The sequence below is a fragment of the Neovison vison genome, chromosome 8 (genome assembly GCF_020171115.1).
Source record: "Neovison vison isolate M4711 chromosome 8, ASM_NN_V1, whole genome shotgun sequence".
Taxonomy (NCBI): Eukaryota; Metazoa; Chordata; class Mammalia; order Carnivora; family Mustelidae; genus Neogale; species Neogale vison.
Genome location: NC_058098.1, coordinates 29,652,170 through 29,675,308, shown reverse-complemented (window position 1 = coordinate 29,675,308; position 23,139 = coordinate 29,652,170). Strand labels below are relative to the sequence as shown.

The 23,139-nt window shown below is 39.0% G+C and overlaps 1 protein-coding gene across 2 annotated transcripts in view; it reads left to right on the top strand.

Annotated features, from left to right (window-relative positions):
- DNAAF9 (dynein axonemal assembly factor 9) overlaps nt 1-23,139 on the top strand; it is a 128,321-nt gene that overhangs the window by 7,468 nt on the left and 97,714 nt on the right. For both annotated transcript variants that reach the window (XM_044263363.1, XM_044263362.1), the window contains exons 2-5: nt 13,658-13,737; nt 17,839-17,958; nt 21,398-21,522; nt 22,338-22,434. In XM_044263363.1, the coding sequence (XP_044119298.1) occupies nt 13,658-13,737; nt 17,839-17,958; nt 21,398-21,522; nt 22,338-22,434 (422 nt within the window). The remainder of the gene's footprint in view (nt 1-13,657; nt 13,738-17,838; nt 17,959-21,397; nt 21,523-22,337; nt 22,435-23,139) is intronic.

Below are 23,139 nucleotides of genomic sequence, written 5' to 3'. Positions count from 1 at the left end.
TTCAGTTTAAGTCAGTTACAGTCAGTAGTTAACCATGTTCTAACATTGGGATTGCTTTTTCTGTTGCAAGTTGTTGCCCCAGCAAAGACATTGGTGGGCAATGACATTTACTGCCTTGCTACACATCTTGCCCTTTTGCCTTTCTTCCAAGTCTCTAGGTTTTTTCTAGTGGGTTTTTTTTTTTTGGTCTTTTTATTTTTAAGATTTTATTTGCAGGTAATCTCTACACCTAATGTGGGGCTTGAACTCACAAACCTGAGATCAAGAGTCACATACTCCCCTGAGTGGCCAGACACCCACTAAGGGGTGTAAATAATTGCCACTTTAACTCAGGGCCAAGTTTATTAAACCCTAGTAGTCCTACAGTAGCTCCTTTTAATTAGTACCTGAAGTCTAAATTAATGCTTATGAGGCTTGTTTGTATTATTCATACAGTTGACTTTCCCCCCAGCATTTTATTATGAAAGTGCTCATAAGTACAGGAAAGTTGAAAGAATTGTTCAATGGCATTCATGTGTATCCATACGTAGATTATACACTTTTAATATATTTGCTATGTTTGCCTTATATATCCATTCCTCTATCAGTGAATCCATCCTATATTGTGATATTTCCTTTTTACAGCTTTTTAAAGTAAGTTATAGATATGTTTCCTGGAATTGATTTTCTATTAAGAAGAATGCTTTCTATTGCAAATGACAGAAACCCAACTCAAAGGTTTTAAGTAAGAAGAATATATTGCCTTATGTGACTGGAAGGAATAATAGGGAGATAGCCTTCCTACAGGAAGAGGTGTAGAAACTGGGGCCTCCAGAACTGGAACCAGAACTCTTCTATCATAATAGTTGCCTCTATCCATACAGCCTGAAATACACATTCTTTCTGTGTGTATTACTATGACCCTCGAGGCCATTTCTTCCAGGTCTAAAATGAGGAAATCCCCGGTAAGGACTCCCCTTAGCATGGCTTGTTCATGGGTAAGTCAAAATTGGAAACTGTGGCAAAGAAGGAACACCGTGTTTGTTATCAGGGGAGGTACAAGAGGAAAGCATGCTGAGTTAAGTACATACCTCAGAAAACTTGCCACTTGCTTTCTTCTGAGGTTGGCATAATCCTGCTACTTGACAAGGAAAACTACAAGTGCAAAATTTCTTTTTTTTTTTAAGATTTTATTTATTTATTTGATAGAGATTACAAGTAGTCAGAGAGGCAGGGAGAGAAAGGAGTAAGCAAGGCTCCCTGCTGAACAGAGAGCCCGATGTGGGGCTCGATCCCAGGACCCTGGGATCATGACCTGAGCTGAAAGCAGAGGCTTTAACCCACTGAGCCACCCTGGTGCCCCTACAAGTGCAAAAATTATAAATAAAACAATAGTATATTGAAACTAGAAGTATGGTGAAAACAACTTTATACATAAGTAGAATTCGTCCCAGAAATGCGAAAGTTGTTTATCATCAGGAAATCTATCAATGAGGCGTGCCTGGGTGTCTGTGTCAGTTAAATGTCTGCCTTTGGCTCAGGTCATGATCCAGGGGTCCTGAGATCAAGTCCCACATCAGGCTCCTTGCTCAGCAGGCAGCTTGCTTCTCCCTCTGCCTGCTGTTTCCCATGCTTGTGTGTGCACTCTCCCTCTGATAACTAACTAACCAAGTAAAAATGAATAAAATCTGCCAATGAAATTAACACACTAGTAGATGCCCCCAATCTACTATTTAAAAAATTAATATTCATTCTTGATTTAAGGTTTCAGCTAATATAATAAGATAAACAAAAGAGGGGTGCCAGGGTGCCTCAGTTGGTTAAGCTTTTGACTCGATCTAAGTTCAGGTCTTGATTCAGGGTTATGAGTTCAAGCCCCTACTTAATAAAAAAGATGATAAGTAAAAGAAATGATCCTCTGCTTCTTGCAGTAGGCTCTTAATTGGTCTCTGAGGTTCTACTCTTGTCCCCCTTTGGTCTGTTTCCAGTGTAGTAAATAAAGTGATCTTACAAAAATATAACTCATCTCATATGAGTCATCCTTATTTTCAAAACACTCCAAGAAAAATCTCAAATCATGAGCTTTGACAAGACTCTAATCCAGCTTCCACCCCCACCCCCTTATCCCTATTATTGCTGTCTTCCTCACTTTGCTGTAAACATTGCTGCTTCCGGACCTTTGCAATTACTGTGCAGCTTGCTCTCTGGCATCCTTCAGGGCAAAACCTTTCCTCTACCTTTCTTTAAAAGGGCAGCCCACCCTCCTCTTAGGACTCTCAAGCCTCCACTTACCACCATATGATAAATGTATTTTTCCTATTTATTTTTATTTCTCCCTCACTTGTTTCCCAATTAGAATGTAAGTCCTAGAGGCTCCTAAGTGGCTCAGTCGGTTAAACATCTGCCTCTTGGTATCAGCTCAGGTTTTGTTTTTTTTTTTTTTTTTTTTAATTTATTTGACAGATAGAGATCACAAGTAGGCAGAGAGACAGGCAGAGAAGAGGAAGCAGGCTCCCTGCTGAGCAGAGAGCCTGATGGGGCTTGATCGCTGGGATCAGGACCTGAGCCAAAGGCAGAGGCTTTAACCTACTGAGCTACCCAGGCACCCCTCAGCCCAGGTCTTGACCTCAGGGTTGTGAGTTAAAGCTTTGTGTAAGAAAGAAATGTAAATGAAAAAATAAATGAAATGTAAATTCTCCTATTTTCATTGCAGTGGTTTTTGCCCTTTTACTGATTGCTAAGTCCTCCCCCCAGCTCTTGAGTAGCCAGTGCCTGACACATGGTAGGTCCTCAGTAAAAACGTGATGAATTAATAAGTTGGAATAAAAGTTGTAAATATTGAAGAGATAAAACCACTATGTTTTACTACTTGGAAAACTATGATAACAGATAAAAGTCTTAGAACTGAGTTTATCAAATTGTTTGAAAAAGATAATGGATTCAAGATGACATTCAAAACGGGAACAAAAACTGTAAAATACCTAGGAATCAATCTAATAAGAAATATGTAAAACTTACATAAATAAAAATATAAAACTTGACAGAAGGACATAAACAGGAGAGGAACGAAGGAGCGATGCATCACGTTCCTGAGGGGGAAGCTCAGTGCTGTTCAGATTCAGTATGATCATAATACAAATTCTCAACGGGAATTTGTCTGTACTTGACAAACTGATTTTATAATTCTTCTTAAAAAGAAAATGTTCAGGAACCCTGATGGCTCAGTTGGTTAAGTGTCTGCTCTAATCATGATCCCTGGGTCCTGTGACCAAGTCCCTCATCAACCTCCTTGCTTGTCAGGGAGCCTGCTCCCCCTCTGCCTGCCACTCCCCCTGCTGGTGCTCTCTCGTGCGCGCTCTCTCTCTGACAAATAAGTAAGATCAAAGAAAGAAAGACAAAATGTTCAGGGGTGCCTGAGTGGCTCCAGTGGTTTAAGTGTCTGCCTTTGGCTCAGGTCATGAGGTCGAGCCCATGTTGGTATCCCCGTTCAGTGGGGAATCTGCTTCTCCCTTTTCCTTTGCCTCTTCCTTCCACTCATGTGCTCTGTCCCTCTCTAATAAATAAATAAAATCTTAAAAAGAAAAGAAAAGAAAATGTTCAATAAAAGCCATGATCTTTGAAACAATTATAGAACTGGAACTTGCCCTTTAAGATATAAAAATAACCCATTTATTGTAAAGTTCAAGTAATAATTTTGGTTGTTTTTTAAGTATACTATTTCTGAGAGACTAGATCAAATAAGGATCAAATATATGGATCCTGCTTTATATAATAATTTAGCATATATTAAAAGTGGCTTTCTACATCAGAGAATGAAAATGATTGTGGGTTGGGACAGTCATTTATATTTTGGAGGAAAAATACAGTTATATTGGGTCACCTGGGTGGCCCAGTCAGTTAAGTATCTGCCTTCTGCTTAAGTCATGATCTCAGGGTCCTGCAGTCAAGTAGCTTCAGGCTTCCTGCTCAGCAAGGAGTTGGCTTCTCCTGCTGTCTCTGCCCCTCCCCCAGCTAATGCTTTCTCTCCAATAAAATAATAGTTATATTCCTGCTTCACAAAAGTAAAAAAGCAACTTCCAGAGGAGCAAAGAGCTAAATGTTGAAAACACACACACACACACAATTAAATAATTGGCATTTTATTTTTTTTTTATAATACTGAGTGGGAAAGACACAAAAGGAAGACCTAAAACTCCTAAGCCTAAAGATAGAGTTAGGCAGATTTAGTTAAATAAAGCTTGACATCTCCTTCATGAAAAAGATACCATAAACAAAGTCTAGCAGTTTCAAGAAAATATTTGCAGCATATGGCTTTTAAAATATGGAATATGTAAATTATTCAGAACACCCCCTCCTATGACTAAATAGAAAATGAGTCAAGAACAAGAATATGCATTCACAGAAAAGGAAATATAGATGATCAATAAACATTTGACAGTCTCCCTAGTGATTAGGGAGAAATGTAAAAATATGATAATGAGAATTAGGTGAAGAGTGATAACACATAGTTTAAAAAGTTGTGGGGAAACAGGTACTCTGGTATACTGTAGGTGACTTTTAAGAAAACAATTTGGCAACATCTATCAAAATTTAAAATGCAGGTACTTCTTAACTGGGCAGTGCTACTTTTTAGGCCCCTCCCTTGGAGAAATTTTTACAGTGCCAAAGATGGATATAGTTATTCTTTGAAGCATTATTTGCTATTACAAAAATAATATCCTGAATGTTCACTCAGAGTGGCTGGTTAAATAAAAACAAAAGAATACAGTATGGCACTTTAAAAAAATGCAGTTGAGTTCTATATACTAACTTGGAAAGGTCTTAAGGTACAACGTTCAGTGAAAACATGTTGCAGAGCGCTTATTTATCTCATGATTATGATATTATGTAAAAATAATCCAACCCTCCAGAAAACTCACCCAAACTAAACATTACAGAGAGATTCACACCAGTTTGTTCACAGGAGTTTTCTATGATAAGGTGAATCAGATTAGTATGAGGAGGGACTCCTGGGTGGCTCAGTTGGTTAAGCAGCTGCCTTCGGCTCAGGTCATGATCCCAGCGTCCTGGGATCGAGTCCCACATCGGGCTCCTTGCTCAGCAGGGAGCCTGCTTCTCCCTCTGCCTCTGCCTGCCATTCTGTCTGCCTGTGCTCGCTCTCTCCCCCTCTCTCTGATAAAAAAAAAAAAAATAGCTCATCAGATTAGTATGAGGATTCACTTTGTGAAACAATCAAAACATAAAGTGTACAGGGCAATATATTCAATATTTACTTAATTTTGAAAATAAAAAAGTTAACAAAGTCACACACAAAAAAACTGGCAAAAATAAAATTTTCTGTTTTTTTGTCCTTCATTTCCAGGGAACCAGGATAATGAAATATAAACAAGAAATATACCTGGCTGTGTATATCGTAACTTATAAAAGCAGTGAGGAGTGAATTAACTACTATAAAACCAACGATGGGAAAAATAGAGATGACTGACTTTTTAGGATTTGGAAATACTGTGTCTGTGGCAAACTTTATTGTCAGGACATCAGTGAGGTGTAGCAGAAAGGGAAAGTTCAGAGTTAAGGTATCTGGTAGTTTACATTTTGATGCTGCTAATCCTGGTTCAACCTTATGATTTTGGGTAAACTGCTTTTGTTTAGGTCTTGGCTTCTTCACTTTATTATCTATCACATGTAGATTCTGAATCTGAACCCGAGTAGAGTCAGAAATAAAGTATAGTATACAAGCGGCATATTTGACATAGACCACATTAGTGGGTCTGCTTGGACGACCGGTATTCTGAAAGAGGAACTTTGTAAAGCCATAGTGACTCAGGCCATCTGTCTACCTAGGATGTGCTAGCCATGCCCAGGTAAACCCGGAAGATAGTGGGCAGTGCTCTTGCTGGTTGTGGTGTATGTTTGAAAGTTTCTATTAAAAAAAAAAAAAAAGGGCGCCTGGGTGGCTCAGTGGGTTAAGCCGCTGCCTTCGGCTCAGGTCATGATCTCAGGGTCCTGGGATCGAGTCCCGCATCGGGCTCTCTGCTCAGCAGGGAGCCTGCTTCCTCCTCTCTCTCTCTCTGCCTGCCTCTCTGCCTACTTGTGATCTCTCTCTGTCAAATAAATAAATAAAATCTTTAAAAAAAAAAAAAAAAAAAAAAGAGAGAGAGAGAGAGAGAGAGACTGGTGGATATACAGCAAACTCAGTGGTGATCTCTGGGGGTCAGGAACAATGACAATTTTAATATCCCATTTTTTTCATCAAAGAAAGGATAATAAATATTTTACATGTGGCACCAAGGTAAATAAAAGCAAGTATGCCAAAATGTTAATAGAGGCTGATTCTGGGTGCTGGGAATACCTGTGATTGTGGTTTTCTCTATACTTAGTGGGTTTTGTTTTTTTTTAATAGGTAAGTATTTCAATAAGTTACAAGTTTAATGGTTCAGTGATAATAGGTTATGTTCTGGTTAAGAATTAAATTTGGGAAGCAGGAAAATGTTTAAGGAAAGAACTGAATTTACCTTTATTCATTTGAGAGATACTAATTAGGATAATGTTTTACTCTGGGAAAAGGAAGGTCTTTCTATATTTTATCCGCTTCCACTTTATTTGGCAAAGATACTTGTGGAAAAGAAATGCTTTTCACTCCTATTCTCAGTATTGTCTTGGCTTTCCATGGCAGCAATTGAGGGAGCTGTTTGTTTCCTGGTCACATGACATAGTCATGCTTTTTGTCACTGGCTGGTTGTTAGTTTGAAAACCAAAGAGCTCTTGGTAACCTTGGCAGTCAGTCTGCTGTTCATATGGGTTAGGAAATGAGCCAAAGGACCAACTTGATAAAATATTTCTAGTGCAGAGAACGATTGCAAGATTGATCTTGTAGTAAACATGAGAGGAGAGGGGCAGATAACCATTTCCCAGGGAAAGGTTTCTTACTTTAATCTTGATCTTGCAATTTCTGTTCTGCCACTTCTAAAACCCTAAACTGCTCCACCCTTACCTTCAACCCCAGATTTTTATTAAGAAAATGTTCAGCTATGGTGAGTGCTGTGAAGTGTGTAAACCTGGCGATTCACAGACCTGTACCCCTGGGGATAAAAATACATGTTTATAAAAAATAAAAAATAAAAAAAAAGAAAATGTTCAAAAGTACAGAAAAGGTGGAAGAGTAGTATGGTGAATACTTGATAACCCACCACTTAGAGTCAGTAATTTTTAATTTTTTTTTTAAAGATTTTATTCATTTATTTGACACAGAGAGAGAGAGAGCATAGGTAGGCAGAGAGGCAGGCAGAGAGAGAGGGGGAAAGTAGGCTCCTTGCTGATCAGAGAGCCTGACGTGGGGCTCGATTCCAGGACCCTGAGATCATGACCTGAGCTGAAGGCAGAGGCTTAACCCTGAGCCATCCAGATGCCCCAGTAATTTTTAATTTTTAACAGTTTTGCTGTTTGTGTTGTCTTTCTTTTCTTTTCTTTTCCTCATTCTGGTTTTCTGTTAAACCCTTTCCAGGTGAGTTACAGATAGCATGACATTGCTAAGTACTTCCTCATGTATCTGCTTAAAAAAAGAAAGAACGTTCTAGGTATAAATACAATAACATCTCACTTAAGAAAATTAACAGTAATTCCCCTACTAACGTTAAATACCCAGTTCATACTCAGATTTTTCCAGATGTCTTGTGGATATTTCCCTGTTTTTTTTAAATCAAATTAAGGTTTTTACATTACATTTTATTATTTACTCTCTCACATTAGAAGAGTTCTCTCTCTTTGTTCTTTTTGTTTAACATGGCATTGACTTTTTTTTTTAAAAGATTTTATTTATTTATTTGACAGAGAGAAATCACAAGTAGTCGGAGAGGCAGGCAGAGAGAGAGAGAGAGGGAAGCAGGCTCCCTGCTGAGCAGAGAGCCCGATGTGGGACTCGATCCCAGGACCCTGAGACCATGACCTGAGCCGAAGGCAGCGGCTTAACCCACTGAGCCACCCAGGCGCCCCGGCATTGACTTTTTTAACCTACATTTTTTTTATTTGTAGTGAAATACCTGTAACAAAATTTACCATCTTAACCATTTTTTAAATAAATATTTTTTTACATACATTCATACTGTTGTGCTATAATCCCACTATTCACCCACAGAACCGTTTTCATCCTATAAAACTCTGTACCTATTTTTTTTTAAGATTTTTATTTATTTGACAGACAGATCACAAGTAGGCAGAGAGAGAGAGAGAGAGAGGAGGAGGCAGGCTCCCTGCTGAGCATAGAGCTCCATGTGAGGCTCCATCCCAAGACCCTGGGATCATGACCTGAGCCCAAGGCAGAGGCTTTAACCACTGAGCCACCCAGGCGCCCAAAACTCTGTACCTATTAAACAGTAACCCCACTTCTTTCCCCCAGCCCAATACCATTACTGTAGTTTCAGTCTCTATAAATTTGAATATTGTAGGTTATTTCCTAAAAATGGAATCATATATTTGTCTTTTGGGGAATGGCTTATTTTTCACTTAACTATAATGTCTTCAAGGTTCATCCATCTTTTTAGCATGCTTCAGAATCTCCTTTCTTTTAAGATTGAATAATCTTGGGGTGCCTGGGTGGCTCAGTGGGTTAAAGCCTCTGCCTTCAGCTCAGGTCATGATCCCAGGGTCCTGGGATCGAGCCCCGTATCGGGGCTCTCTGCTCAGCAAGGAGCCTGCTTCCCTTCCTCTCTCTCTGCCTGCCTCTCTGCCTACTTGTGATCTCTGTCAAATAAATAAATAAAATCTTTTAAAAAATGGAATAATTTTCCACTGTATGTATATTCCACTCTTTGTTTGTTCATGTCCGTGATACTTGTTTCTACGTTTAGACTACAGCAAATAATGCTGCTGTGAGGATGGGTATATAAATGTCTCTTCAAATCCTTGTTTTCAGGTGTTTTTTTTTTAAAAATATATATATACCCAGAAGTAGAAGTTCTGGATTATAAAATAATTCTATTTTAAAAGTTTTCCCTCCCTTTATCCCTCTATTTTTAATTTTTTGAGGAACTGCCATACGGTTTTCCACAGCAGCTACAGTTTTACATTCTCATCAGCAGTGCTCAAAGATTCCTATTTCTCCCGATCCTTGCTTTTTTTTTTTTCTTTTTTTAATAGTAGCTATCCTAATTTGTGTGGGATTAGTATTTCTTTGTTGTTTTGATTTGCATTTCCCTCATGATTAGTGATGTTAAATGCCTTTTCATGTGCTTATTGCCCATTCATATATCTTCTTTAAAGAAATATGTATTCTAATATTTTGCCTATTTTGAATGGGTTTTTGTGTGTGTGTGTGTGTGTATGGTTGAATTATAAGAGTGCTTTATATATTCTGGATATTAGTCTCTTACCAGATACATGATTTACAAATATCTCCTCTCATTCTTTGGTTTGCCTTTTCACTTTGTTGATTGTGTCCTTCTGTGAATGTAAGTTTTTAATTTTGATAAAGTCTAAGTTGTGTATTTTTTATTCTGTTACCTGTGCTTTTGGTGTCTAGCAGTATATCATTGCCAAATCCATTTCATGAAACTTTTCCCATATGTCTTCTAAAAGTTTTTTGCTTTCAGATTTACATTTAGGTCCTTTTTCTCTTTTGAGTTTAACTTTATATATGGTTGTTTTTCTCTTTTGAGTTTAACTTTATATATGGTTGTAAAGTTAAGGATCCAAGTTTATTCTTCTGTATCTGGATATACAGTGTTCCCAAAGCCATCTGTTGAAAATTGTCCTTTCAGGTGCCTGGGTGGCGCAGTTGGTTAAGTGTCTGCCTTCAGCTCAGGTCATGATACCAGGGTCCTGAGATCAAGCCCCACGTTGGGCTCTCTCTGCTCATTGGGGAGCCTGCTTCTCCCTCTCCCTCTGCCTGCCCCTCCCCCTGCTTGTGTGCTCTTTTCTCGCTCTCTTTCTCTTCAAATAAATAAATAAATCTTTTAAAAAGCAACTGTCCTTTCTCAGTGCATGGTTTTGGTGCCCTTATGAAAAATCATTTGACTGTGAGGATATTATAGTGAGTGAAATAAGCCAATCACAAAAAGAGTTTATTTTGAGCTCTCCGTTCCATTCCACTGGTCAAAATGTCTGTCTTTGTGCCAGTACCACCCTGTTTTGATTACCATAGCTTTGTAGTTACTGTTGTAATCAAGAAGTGTGTCCTTCAGCTTTGTCCTTCTTTTTCAGTGTGGTTTTGAGAATTCTTGGTCCCTTGAGATTTCTTAAGAATTTTAGAATGGATATTTCTATTTCTACAAAAAAAAAAAATCATTGGGATTTTGATAGGGATTATGCTGAATCTGGAGATCACTTCCTGTAGTATTGACAGTTTAATAATATGAAGACTTCCAGTACATGAACATGGATGTATTTCCATTATTGGTGTCTTCTTTAATTTCCTTTAGAAATAAATGAATAATCCAGTTTCTCCGAATCTTCCCTAGCATATTGTTACCTTGTTTGTTACCTTAGCTTTTCTAATGGATGTATAGTGATATCTCATTGTGGTTTTAATTTGCATTTTCCTAATGGATAATGATGTAGAACATGTTTTCAGGTATTTATCTGCCATCTCTATATCCTCTTTGAAGAAATGTTTCTTTATGCCTTTTACCCATTTTCTAATTGGATTTTAATTTTTTTTACTGTTGTTTTAAGAGTTCTTTATATATTCTACTTTGTCAGATATGTAATATAAGTATGTTCTCCCAGTCTGTAGCTTGTCTTCTCATTCTGTGAACAGGGTTTCATTCTTTGAACAAAGCAAAAGCTTACAATTTTGATGAAATCCAGTTTATTGATTTTTTTTCTTTCATGGATTATACTATTGGTATCAAGTCTAAGAATTTCATTAAATGTTAAGTTCTGAAGATTTTCTTTTGTTATCTTCTAAAGATTTTATAGTTTTTGGACACCTGGGTGGCTCAGTCAGTTGAGCATCTGTCTTCAGCTCAGGTCATGATCCCAGAGTCCTGGGATTGAGCCCCGCATCATCCGACTCTCTGCTCGGCAGGGAGCCTCCTTCTCCCTCTCCCTCTGCCTGCCCATCTGCCTACTTGTGCTTTCTCTCTGTGTCAAATAAGTAAAATCTTAAAAAAAAAAAAACACTACAGCTTTTTTATTTTCATATTTAAAATTTTAAATTTGTGATCTATCCTGAGTTCATTTTTGTATAAAATACGAAATTTAGGTTGAGGTTCATGTTTTTGTCTGTGGATAACCATTTGCTCCAACACCATTTATTGAAAAGGCTGTCCTTCCATTGTATTGCTTTTGAACCCTTATCAGAAATTAATTAGCTGTATTTGTGTAGGTCTATTTCTGGCAGTTGTTTTGTTCCATTGATATGTGTGTCTGTCTCTCGATCAGTACCACTCAGTCTTGAGTACTTTTAGCTGTACAATAAGTCTGGACATGAGGGTGATTCCTCTCCCTATTTTTTCTTCTCCCAAAAATGTTTAACTATTCTAGTTCCTTTGCCTTTCCATGTAAGCTTTGGGTTAATCTTATCTATATCTATAGAAAATCTTGCTGGAATTTTGAAGGGGTTGTGGTAAACCTTTACATCAATTTAGGAAGAATTGACATCCATACTATCTTGAGTCTTCCAATCCATGGACACAGTGTCTCTTCATTTACTTAGATCTTCTTTGATTTCCTTTTTTTTAAAGATTTTATTTACTTATTTAGAGAGAGAGAAAGAGCACATTTGAGCAGGGAGAGAGAGGCAGAGGGGGAGGGAAAGGGAGAGAGGCTGCAGCACAATGAGCATGGAGTTTGATGTGGGGCTTGATCTCACCACTCTGAGATCATGACCGGAGCCGAAATCAAGAGTCTGATGCTCAACCAATTGAGCTACCCCAGTGCCCCTTCATTGATTTCCTCTATCAGTGTTTTACAGTTTTAGCATGTAAATCCTGTATGTTTTGTTAAATTTGTATTTAAATGGCATTGTGTTTTTTTAATTTTGGTTTCCATGTGTTCATTGCTTTGATACAGCAAAAGAGTTGATTTGTATGTGTTGACCTTGCAACATTGTTGAACTCACTTACTAGTTCTAGGATTTTTTTAGTAGATTTCATGAGATTCTCTATATAGGCTGTTGTGTCATCTACAGATAAGGATGGTTTTATTTCCTCCTTTTCAATATGTATGTCTTTTATTTCCTTTTCTTACCTTATTGCACTAGCTAGAACTTCCATTATCATGTTGAATAGGAGTGATGAGAGCAGACATTTTTTTCTTGTTCCTCCTTTTAGGGCAAGAACATTCAGTCTTTCACTGTTAAATGTCTTAATTCCTAGTTTTCTGAGTGTTTTTATTGTGACCAAGTGTTGAATTTTATCAAATGATTTTTCTGCATCGATTATATGGTTGTGTCATTTTCTTCTTGAGCCTGTTAATATGATGGATTACATTGACTGATTTACCAATAATGAACCAGCCTTGTATCACTGGGGTAAACCCGTCTTGGTCATGGTGTATAATTATTCTTCTGTGTTGTTGAATTTTATTTACTTATATTTTATTAAGGTTTTTAGAGCTATATTCATGATGGATATTGGTTTATAGCTTTCTTTTCTGGGAATACTGTCTTCTGGTTTTGATGTTAGGCAGTATATATGAACATTGTAAGGGAAGACAGTGATAAGTCATGAAATGGATTTTTGGGGGAGTGGAAACATCAGAAAGAGTCTGTGAGGGTAGGGGGGAAGATTTCAGGGGAGAGAAATAATGTTGTTTGGCTGAGCACTGTTAATTGGTTGAGTATAGGACAGTGTAATTGAGCAACTACAAGCAAGGGGTGGGGATGAAGTCTGATTGTCATAGATGGAACAGTTAGTGTAGTCGGTTTGTGGAGTTGGTTTGTGTGTTAATAATGTTGTGGTAAGGCTGGGGATATGTTGACTGTAGGGAAAAAACTAAATACAGGAGTGTTAGGGAGGGAATAGTGGAGGTGACAGGGAGAGATCTAGCAGAAGTATCAGTCTTAAGTAGGAAATTGAGCATCTTTTTTCTGGGACTGCTGGGAAGGAGGAGGGGTTGGTATGAAGAGCATGGAATCCTTAGAAGTGATATTAATGTCTGGGAGTGCCTTTCCTTATTCTTTTTTGGGAGGAGGGATTATTCGCTAAGGCCACAGGAATAAACCTGCCCAGAAATGGGAACAAATACCCTTTGCTGATACTCTAACTGGGGGTAGTTGTGATCATGAGTCAGAACTTCACTTAGGTCCTTAAACCAATTTTTTGGTTTTTATTTTTCACTTTTGCTTTTTGGCAAACTGATGGAGATCACAGTTAGGGCAAATAAGTGTGGAAACTCTTCTTTGATAATCCTCAAAAATGAGAAGTCACCGGAGAGACTTCTGATCAGCTGCTGAGTCCCAGTCCTGTCTAGCATTGACCATGAGAGGGCCTTTGGTTCCATTCTGTACTGAGCCACTGAGCCACAGACTGCCCAGTTCGTAATCAGCAGTTCAGATTTAGGCTTCAGGTAAATTCTGTATAATCTCTTCCAGAAAATAGAAGAGAAGGGAGTACTTCCAGTTCATTTTATATTCTGATATCAAAACCAGGCAAGGACCACTTTCCATCCCTAGTATCATTCTTCATCCTCATGCCTTCGTGTACTGACACTCAGGAGCTGATTTCTGTTCTTGTTGCAGCTGCAGCCGACTCCGCAAGGTTCAGAGCATCTTGACCCAGAGCAGCAAGTCTCAACCTGATGGGATCCTCTGCATCCTAGGTCAGTGCTTTTAACAAGGTGGGGCAACTTGGCTTCTGTTCAAGGAAGATATTAATAATAGTATCATTGTGAGATAAGCTTGAGTTAGCGTCCTTCTCCCAGATCTTTTTCCCTTGAAATCTGTTGCTGTTTCTATGAGGTCAGGTGACCTATCAGTGGGATAAGGAGGCAGGAGGCAGTACCACAGGGTAGGTACTTTGTACATGTTACCTTATTTCTCCTCACAGCAGCCATGCAAGGGAACAGCATTGTCTTTTTTTTACGGAGCGGGAGACTAAAACTCTAGAACATGAAATAGACTTGCTCAGGACCAGCGAGTGGCAGAACTGGGCCTTTATTTGTTCTTTAAATTTTTTTATTATGAAAATGCATCATATAATTTAAAAATTAAGACAGTATGCAAATGATAATGAATAGAGCTTCCTAACCATCCCAGGTACCAGTTTCCACTCCCCAGAGATAGCATTGCCAATTGAATCTTTTTTTTTTAACACAAATGGGAACATTTTATTCATTCTGTCATTAACCTAATTTTTAAATTTTCATTTGATAATGTATCTTGGAGATTTTTCTGAACATCATTTCAGATTGATGTTCTTTATCTCATTTTCATTTATACCCATAGTATTGAGTTATGGAAGTGGAATTGTTAAGTCTGGTGGTTTGTCCATCAACTACCCAAGTTCCTTCCCAGAAACAAAACACTGCTAGGTTCTTACTTGTCTTTCCTCACATATTCATGCATGATTTTGTGTTTTCACTTAACAGCACTTGCATTTAAGCTTGTGAGAGGCAGTGTGCAGAGTTTTTAACATATGCTCTGGAGCTAGACAGGTTTTGGGTTTGAATCCTGATTCCACTACTCAGCTCAGAGGTGGGTGGGTCTCCATAATAACCCATTTATGGTGTAATAACCAAACTATGGAAAGAGCCCAGATGTCCATCGACAGTGGATAAAGAAGATGTGGTATATATATCCAATGGAATACAACTCAGCCATCCTGAAAAATGAATTCTTGCCATTTGCAGTGATGCAGATAGAACCAAAGGGTATTATGCTAAGTGAAATAAGTCAATCAGAGAAAGACAATTATCATAACTCACTCATATGTGGAATCTAAGAAACAAAACAGGATCATAGGGAAAGTGAGGGAAATATAAAATGAGATGAAATCAGAGAGGGAGACAAACCATAAGAGACTCTTAATCATAGGAAACAAACTGAGGGATGCTAGATGATGGACATTAAGGAGGGCATGTGATATAATGAACACTGGGTATTATATAAATGATTGATGAATCGAATCACTGAACTCTACCTCTGAAACTCATACACTATATATTAATTGGATTAAAATAAAAATTAAAATGAATAGCAGCTGATGCCAGCAGAGAAGAATGCGTCTTGACCATATACACTCAACACACACACACACACACACACACGCACACACACACATACACACTCCTGCAGAAGCCCTCTTTGAAATTTAAATGGTAGTTAGGGGAGAAAATAAAAGGCAGAACCTTAAAAATTGCTGAAGTTTCAAATTTAAAAAATTGAACAATAACTTTACTGAGCTTACTTGGGAAAATGTGATCAAGTTTTCTGCTTTTAGAAGGAAATATGGTTTTATGGTAGAAATTACATTATTTTTGTTAAATAAAGTTGTATTTTACCTAAAAACAGAACAAAACAAAACCACAGCTATGGTGGACCTGGAATTCCCACCAAAGGTTTCAAATGTTTAAACTGGATTTAAAGAATCCATTCATTGGATTATCTCTCTAGCTATAACCCTCAGAAGAGTGGAGGCTGTCTTTGCCATGAATTTACCTATGAATAAAAGCACCTGTTCATTACTGTACTTATGCTGTCATTTCAGTTGGCTTCTGTGTCCCTCCCTTTGACATACGTTCCCCCCTCCACCTACTGCAATCAAAGTTTAGCACTTGTTTAGCACTTCTATATTTTTTGGCACTATAAGATACTCTAGGCTTATTTTACTTTATTTTATTTTAAGATTTTATTTATTTATTTGATAGACAGAGATCACAAGTAGGCAGAGAGGCAGGCAGAGAGAGAGAGAAAGGGAAGCAGACTCTTTGCTGAGCAGAGAGCCCCATGCGGGGCTCCATCCCAGAACCTGGGATCATGACCTGAGCTGAAGGCAGATCTTTAACCCACTGAGCCACCCAGGCGCCCCTAGGCTTATTTTATATATTTCCTGCTCCAGTCCTAGAATCAGCCATTTCACCAAGGAGTGCTGGGGTTCCTTTAACCGGAGAATGGTATTAGAAACTAGGATCTGGGGATATCTGGGTGGCTCAGTGGGTTGAGCCTCTGCCTTCAGTTTAGGTCATGATTCCAGGGTCCTGGGATTGAGCCCCATATCAGGCTCTCTGCTTGGAGGGCAGCCTGCTTCCCCCTCTCTCTCTGCCTGCCTCTCTGCCTATTTGTAATCTCTCCCTCTCTCTTTCTCTCTCTCTCTCTCCTTCTCTGTCAAATAAATAAATAAAATCTTTAAAAAAAGAAATAAAAAATAAAAAATTAAAAAATTATAAAAGAAAGAAAGAAAGAAAGAAAAGAAACCAGGATCTGGGCATTGGATACACTCTTGTTACTACTAGAATGCCAAATGCGTCTAGACTCTGGGGCAGCGGACAGCTGACAGTTTGTGTGTACATTACCTGTAATTGTTATGTAACTATCTGTATCTATATTAAGCTATACATGAATTCAGATTAATGTCTCCAGCCTACCCACTTACTACATAGATTATTCTAATTTCCCCCTTTTGCTTATCTGTAAACTTCTACTTCACCACTAGGTAACTTGGCACCCATCATCCAGTTTACTTATTTAATTCCAATATACATGTATAACAGTATCAGAATTGTTAACCTGTAATACCCTTATGAGAAACAACTTTGTCAGCTAAAGCATCGTGCCTACATAGAGTTTCTTTTGCCTTTAATTTGACCTGGTCAGTCTTTTTCATGTCAGCAGTTTATGTGGCCAGAACCCTTAGAAGTGGACGTGCTGAGGCTAGGTCTGCCTAGTCTGTTTATTTTTAACTCTGTAGCCCTTTAAACTTTGGGTCTTAGATAGGCCAGTCCATTCTGGCTTTTGATTCTTTTTCACCCCTCCCTTCACTGAAGTGTTGAATGGGGTAGAACAGGGCTGTGCTGCTTTGATCTCAGCTCAGAAGGGAGTTCTCTTATATTAGAAGTCCTCTGTCACAGGTAATCGCTGGGCCCCTCTGGTCTAAATGACCATTACTTTTTTTCACTTGTCTGAGTGACCATTGCCAGCCCTCTTTCCCAGGCTCTAGCCATATTTCTATTCTTGGTGTGCTTTCTGCTCCAACTCCTTCCTCAGCCTCATGTAGACAGCTACCACTGTCTACCTGCCCGTGACATGCTCGGAGATTCTCAGCAACCAGGTAGTACCGATGCCCATGCCACTGAAAGGCAGTAGTGAAGGTGTATTGTTTAAATTTTTTTTGTCTCTGACCCAGCTCCACTAGACTGTAAACTTTATGGGGGCCATTTGCAGGCATGTTTATCACACACTCCAGCATCCAGCACAATGATGGTCCTTGAGCTTAGTAAATATTTGTGAAATGATGGGTGTCTGTAGTTCCATTCACTTGTACTCTTTTTCACTTTGAGTTCTTTCAAACTACCTTAAATTGCCTTTATTTGATTCCTGAAGTTTAGATAAATCTCTCTTTGAGAAGTGAATATTTTTTATCCTGTATTCCTATTCTAACTGAAAAGTATTCCAAAATCTTTAACCAGCCGTGGCAGGACCCAGACCATATTTTCTGCTTCTTTCTATAGTGAAAAATTTGCTTTTTGGAAATTAATAGCTTCAATAATGTGTACTATTTAATTGTCTAAACTAGATGGATCTTGAAAACCAAGGAAGAGTACTTGATGCTTCTTTCACAGAGTTGCTAATTTGGTTACTGGCACAAAATTGATGTGAGCTTCTGCCTTTAGCCTAACCCTGTGGATTTTGCTGAGCAGGGGCAATTTATGGGGGCTCATTTGTGTCCCATAGTACAGCTGATCAGAGCCTTCTTTGCTTTGCAGGAATCGATAGCAGGTACAATGAAGGCTGCAGAGAGCTGGCAAATTACCTTCTCTTTGGTTTGTACAATCAGAATACATGTGATTTTGAGAAAACAGGATTTTCTGAAGAAGTTCTAGATGGTAAGTATATATAGTATTAAGTTGTATGCTCCTGTTAGTAACCTACTGGTTGATATAAGACTAGTGACAAGTAGTTTTCAGAATATGTTTACTGGCTAAATCAGCTTTAGAGGGAAACATGCATATCAGTTTGGCTTTATATCTTCTTGGCAAGGTACTAGGTTTCCTCTGAATTGCCCACTGCCTTTACGTGCTGGGAGGTTCAGATTATGTGCTGTTGTCCTGTGAAAGCGCATTCAGTTGTGGGTCACGGATGAGCCTGCAGGCTACTCCTACAAGGAAGATTTCATGTGGATCTTCAGCTTAGGAACAAAGGCTCTTTGTCCAGTTCTGTCTTTGGGAATTGTTTTCTGTGTGACTTTAATTCATGACGATGCCCACGATTACAGTGGAGGCTTTCTGCTTACATTCCCCTTTCTTTAGCTCTGAGACACTGTCCCTGTGTTGATGCTGTTGTGGGCTGATGCCCAGGAGCTGTCTCTGATATCGCATACTGAGCATCATGACTTGTCTGCCAGATGGATCAGGAGACACAGGAATAGACAAATCAAACTGGACAAGAGACAGGCAGCTCTTGTGAAGCAGCTAGGGAGTGCATAAAGGCTAACATCTGATATTGAATACTGATATTGAAGTCATCTTGCAGTGGATGTAGTGCAATGGTTTTAAAGTGGGGGCAGTTTTATTCCCTGAGGGGCATTTGGCAAATATCTGAAGACATTTTTGATTGTCACAACTGGGCTTAGTGGCTACTAGACATCTACAGTGCATCCAGACAGCCCCCCCACAACAAAAAATGAGCTGGTCCTCTAAACTACCAGTAGTTCTAAGTTTAAGGAGCCCTGGTCTGCTAGGATGTGAAAATTCTTCAGTGGTAAAATCCTTAATAGTGTTTATCCTTGTAGATTGATTAAAGATTTTCTTTTTATTAGGAAGTGCAGAAGGAGTAGGTTGCAGTTAGAACTTTCATTAAATTTCTTTCAATTTCAAATTTACTTTCAGGTTTTGGTTTTTATTAAAAATGCTTCTTTATGCAGGGTCTCTGAGTCAGTTAAGCATCTGCCTTTGACTCAGGTCATGATCCCAGCATCCGGGGATTAAGTCCTGCATCGGCCTCCCTGCTCAGCAGGGAGCCTGCTCCTCCCTCTCCCACTCCCCCTGCTTGTACTCTATCTCTCAAGTAAATAAATAAAATCTTTTATTTTAATGCCTCTTTATGCTGTACAACATCTACTGGTTTAGAAAGAATTCATCTTGGGGTGCTTGGGTGCCTTAGTCAGTTAAGGGTCAGACTGTTGATCTAAGCTCGAGTCTTGATCTCAGAGTTGTAAGCTGGAGCCCTGCATTGGTCTCCATGCTGGGCATGGAGCCTACTTAAAAAAAAAAAAAAAAAAAAAAGAATTCATCTTGGCAGCCACTTAGAATTATAAAAAGACAGATGCTCATACCAGCCACACATTTCACTGCAGCCAAAGTTGCTAAGGATATTGTAGTCCTGAAATTAAGGAAATAGTTTAAATCCTCAAAGGTGTGCCTTTTTTGCTTATGCTTATAATTGTCTTTATCCTGCCATCTGGCACAATGGGTACTTATAAAATGAGCGTTTTCTTTGACTTAATATATCATTAATGAATTAAAAATGAGTTAGTAAATTCATTTTTTTTTAAGATTTTATTTATTTATTTGTAAGAGAGAGAGGAGCGAGAGTGAGCACAGGCAGAGGCAGAGGGAGAAGCAGGCTCCCTGCCAAGCAAGGAGCCCGATGTGGGACTCTATCCCAGGACGTGATCATGACCTGAGCTGAAGGCAGCTGCTTAACCAACTGAGCCACCCAGGCGTCCCAGTAAATTCATTTTTTTAAATTCAGGTAGTTGGAAACTGTGATCACTGGATTTATGCATCTACATTTTGATCTCTATAGGAGAGGAAAAGAGGCCAACATGAAGAATTTATTTTTTAAAACACTTTTAAAATAGTTTGCATATTCATCCAGTTTTCTTACACTTTCATCTTTTACTATTAATTTTGTTCAGAGCAATGACATCAGAGTCCTATGAGATTCTGAGAGTAGAACAGTAGTTGTTGCATTATTTCTTTTACTGAACCCTAATTCTTTGTGGAGTATTACACATTAGCGTAAAGTACAGTCTACACAGGAAGCCCCCTCAGGCTCTCCATGTGACTTTAAACTCTAACTCCTCAGAAGGCAATCTACAAGTGATTCGGGGCAAGGCCCTTAGAGGGCCTGTATGAAGAAAACCAGCAGGATGAGAGGTGATCTCTGTCCCATCCTTTGCCACCTTTTGATTCTAGTGATTAACTGAGAGTCATCAATGAATAGGCTGCCCTATACCATGTTCCCTAGAACACCTGGTTCTGACCAGGTGTGGGGCACAGAGTGATTTTTGAAAAACTGAAGGTCAGCATCATGGAGCTTTATTTCAAGAGGTGTGGTCAGCTGCTGTCGGTATTCATCGGGCCTAGGTTTTTGTAGAGTATAGGCTGTCACTTTGTATTACTGTGTTGGCATTGCTCTAAACCTGCTGTTTCAGATGCCCCTTTGCTCTTCTCACTTCCAGCCATCTTCCTCTAGCAACTTCCCTAGCACCATCTTGTTAGTTGCCTGTGGTGGCTCTGCTTTCTCAGAAGCCAGGCAGTGGAGCTCTGCTCTTTTTCTGGAAGTATGACTGCTTTCTTTCTCAATCCTCAAACTGCTTTAGTATTCCTGCCCCATTCCAGGACTCTTGTTAACTTACCTAAGTTTATTTGCACACTTGGGATTGTTTTATTTATTTGACCCACCAACATCCATGGTTTTTTCTTGAGTCTGTGAGCTGCTGATCTATTTATAGAAGCCTTGTCCTCTTGCCTCTACTTCCTTCCTCCCAGCCTTTCCTGTGTACAGAGTTCACCCTCATACACAGTAACCCTTCCCACAGCTGAATAGTGATGTCCTCAGGCCTATGATTACATTGAGTCAACAGCCAAGAACTTTAGACATGCCTACAGAAGAATGTCACCAGTGGTATTCCATGCTATTTCTTGCCTCGGTGGCTTTAGGCTATGGAGTTTTCATTTGGTATTTATCTCTGTAGCAAAGTACACACCCAAGTCTGGTACCACAGATTTGACGGTGTTGAACTTTACAAAAGCAGAACATCCTGAAGGCTGTTCTTTTGACTTATTCTGTGCCTGCATTGTCATAACCAGAGGGCCACAGTGATGAGAGCATTGCACAGGAACTAGAAAGTCCTTGCTGCCCACACGAGTTACACAGTCACTTTGAGTCACGTTGCCTAGTTATAAAGAACTTTTCAGTTTGGAGTTTTCTTACATTGTCTCTGAAATAGTTTTAATGGTATTATTAATGATGTGAACAGAAAATGTGTAAAGGAGATGACTTTGACAGTGTTGTGATTTAATTTTGTTTTTCTTACAGATGTAATTATATTGATTAAATCAGATAGTGTCCATCTGTACTGTAATCCTGTCAACTATCGCTATCTCTTACCCTATGTGGCACATTGGAGAAATCTACATTTCCACTGCATGACCGAAAATGAGGTAAGAAGGGAAGATAGAATAGGCACTCAGAGACATTCCGAGGATACTCTTTCAGAAAAGTATAGATCTAGAATAGGAGGCCCCTTAAAAAGATCAAATTGTAGGATGTCATCACACAAAAAAAGTTACTTGTTTTAGTGGAAATTTTCATAATTCATTATGAGGCTACCTTATAGTTAAATTATATGCCTGACAGACAAAAGGGACTCTTCAATTGGGACCTAGTGGTAGCTTCCTGTCCTGCCTGTTTATCACCAGTCTGTACCCATTCTCTTAGGGGACTAGTGCCATGGACTGCCTCAGGAGAGTTTGATAAGCTTTTGTAACATTTCTGTATTTGGATGTTTTGGTATTTGTTTCCATTTGGTTTCTTTTCAAGGGTTTGGCTGGAAATCAAATCAGGACTTGAGATTTAGGATTTCATGGAAATGGTGACCTAATATGGGTCAAAAACCCTTCTTTCTTTTCTTTTTTTAAGTTCAGGATATTTACTCTCAGTCCTAAATGATCACTAACATAACACAACAGACTTATGATCCAATAAGAAAAATAAAGTAGAATTATAAAAAATACTGATACACAGTTGCTCCTTGAACAACATGTGAGCTTCTGGGGAATTTTTGAGGCAAGTTTCAGCTCTTGCATTCAGGTATCTGACCAGGAAACACAAAACATGGGCTTTGGAACCACCCTCTTGGGTGCAATCCTCTATAAATGTCATTTGAGACAACTCTGATTGATAAAATATCAAGAAAATAGGGGATTTTGTATGATGTCTCCTCAGAACCTATTTTTCCCTCAATTTCCCTGTTCAGTATGAAGATGAGGAAGCTGCAGAAGAATTTAAAATTGCCAGCTTTGTGGACATGGTTCGAGATTGTAGTAGAATTGGCATTCCTTACAGCTCCCAAGGTCAGTGTCTGACAGCAAGCCATATTAGAACCTTGCTTGGATGATGTGTGAATCCAGCATTTCTACTGCTCCCTCCTTCCATTGGAGGCATTCAGCTGGGAAACCCATTGATCTGTTTTCATTAAAGGCAGAGAATCAAGCACAATGAAATTTGGTGATTTTTCTGTGCAAGCTGGTACTCATAACTGAAATTTCTATGACAACACAGCAGGCCATCTAGTCAGATAGAAAAATTGATAAGGGATTTACCACAGTTGCCTTCTAGCTGTGCCACTTAATTGTACGAAGAGTATAGCTGTGGAGGCTTCTGGTATAAGAAATAGTAATTCAGGCAGCTGTTAAAAATATGCTGACAGTGAGGCTCAAAAATGATGTGTAGGGGTGCCTGGGTGGCTCATTTGGTTAAGTAACTGCCTTCGGCTCAGGTCATGATCCTGGAGTTCCAGGATCGAGTCCCACATCAGGCTCCCTGCTCAGCAGGAAGTCTCCTTCTCCCACAGACCTCTCACCTCTCGTGTTCTCTCTCTCTCAAATAAATAAATAAAATCTTTTTTTAAAAAATGTGTAAAAATATGGGCGCCTGGGTGGCTTAGTGGGTTAAGCCACTGCCTTCGGCTCAGGTCATGATCTCGGGGTCCTGGGATCGAGGCCCGCATCGGGCTCTCTGCTCAGCAAGGAGCCTGCTTCCTCCTCCTTCTCTCTCTA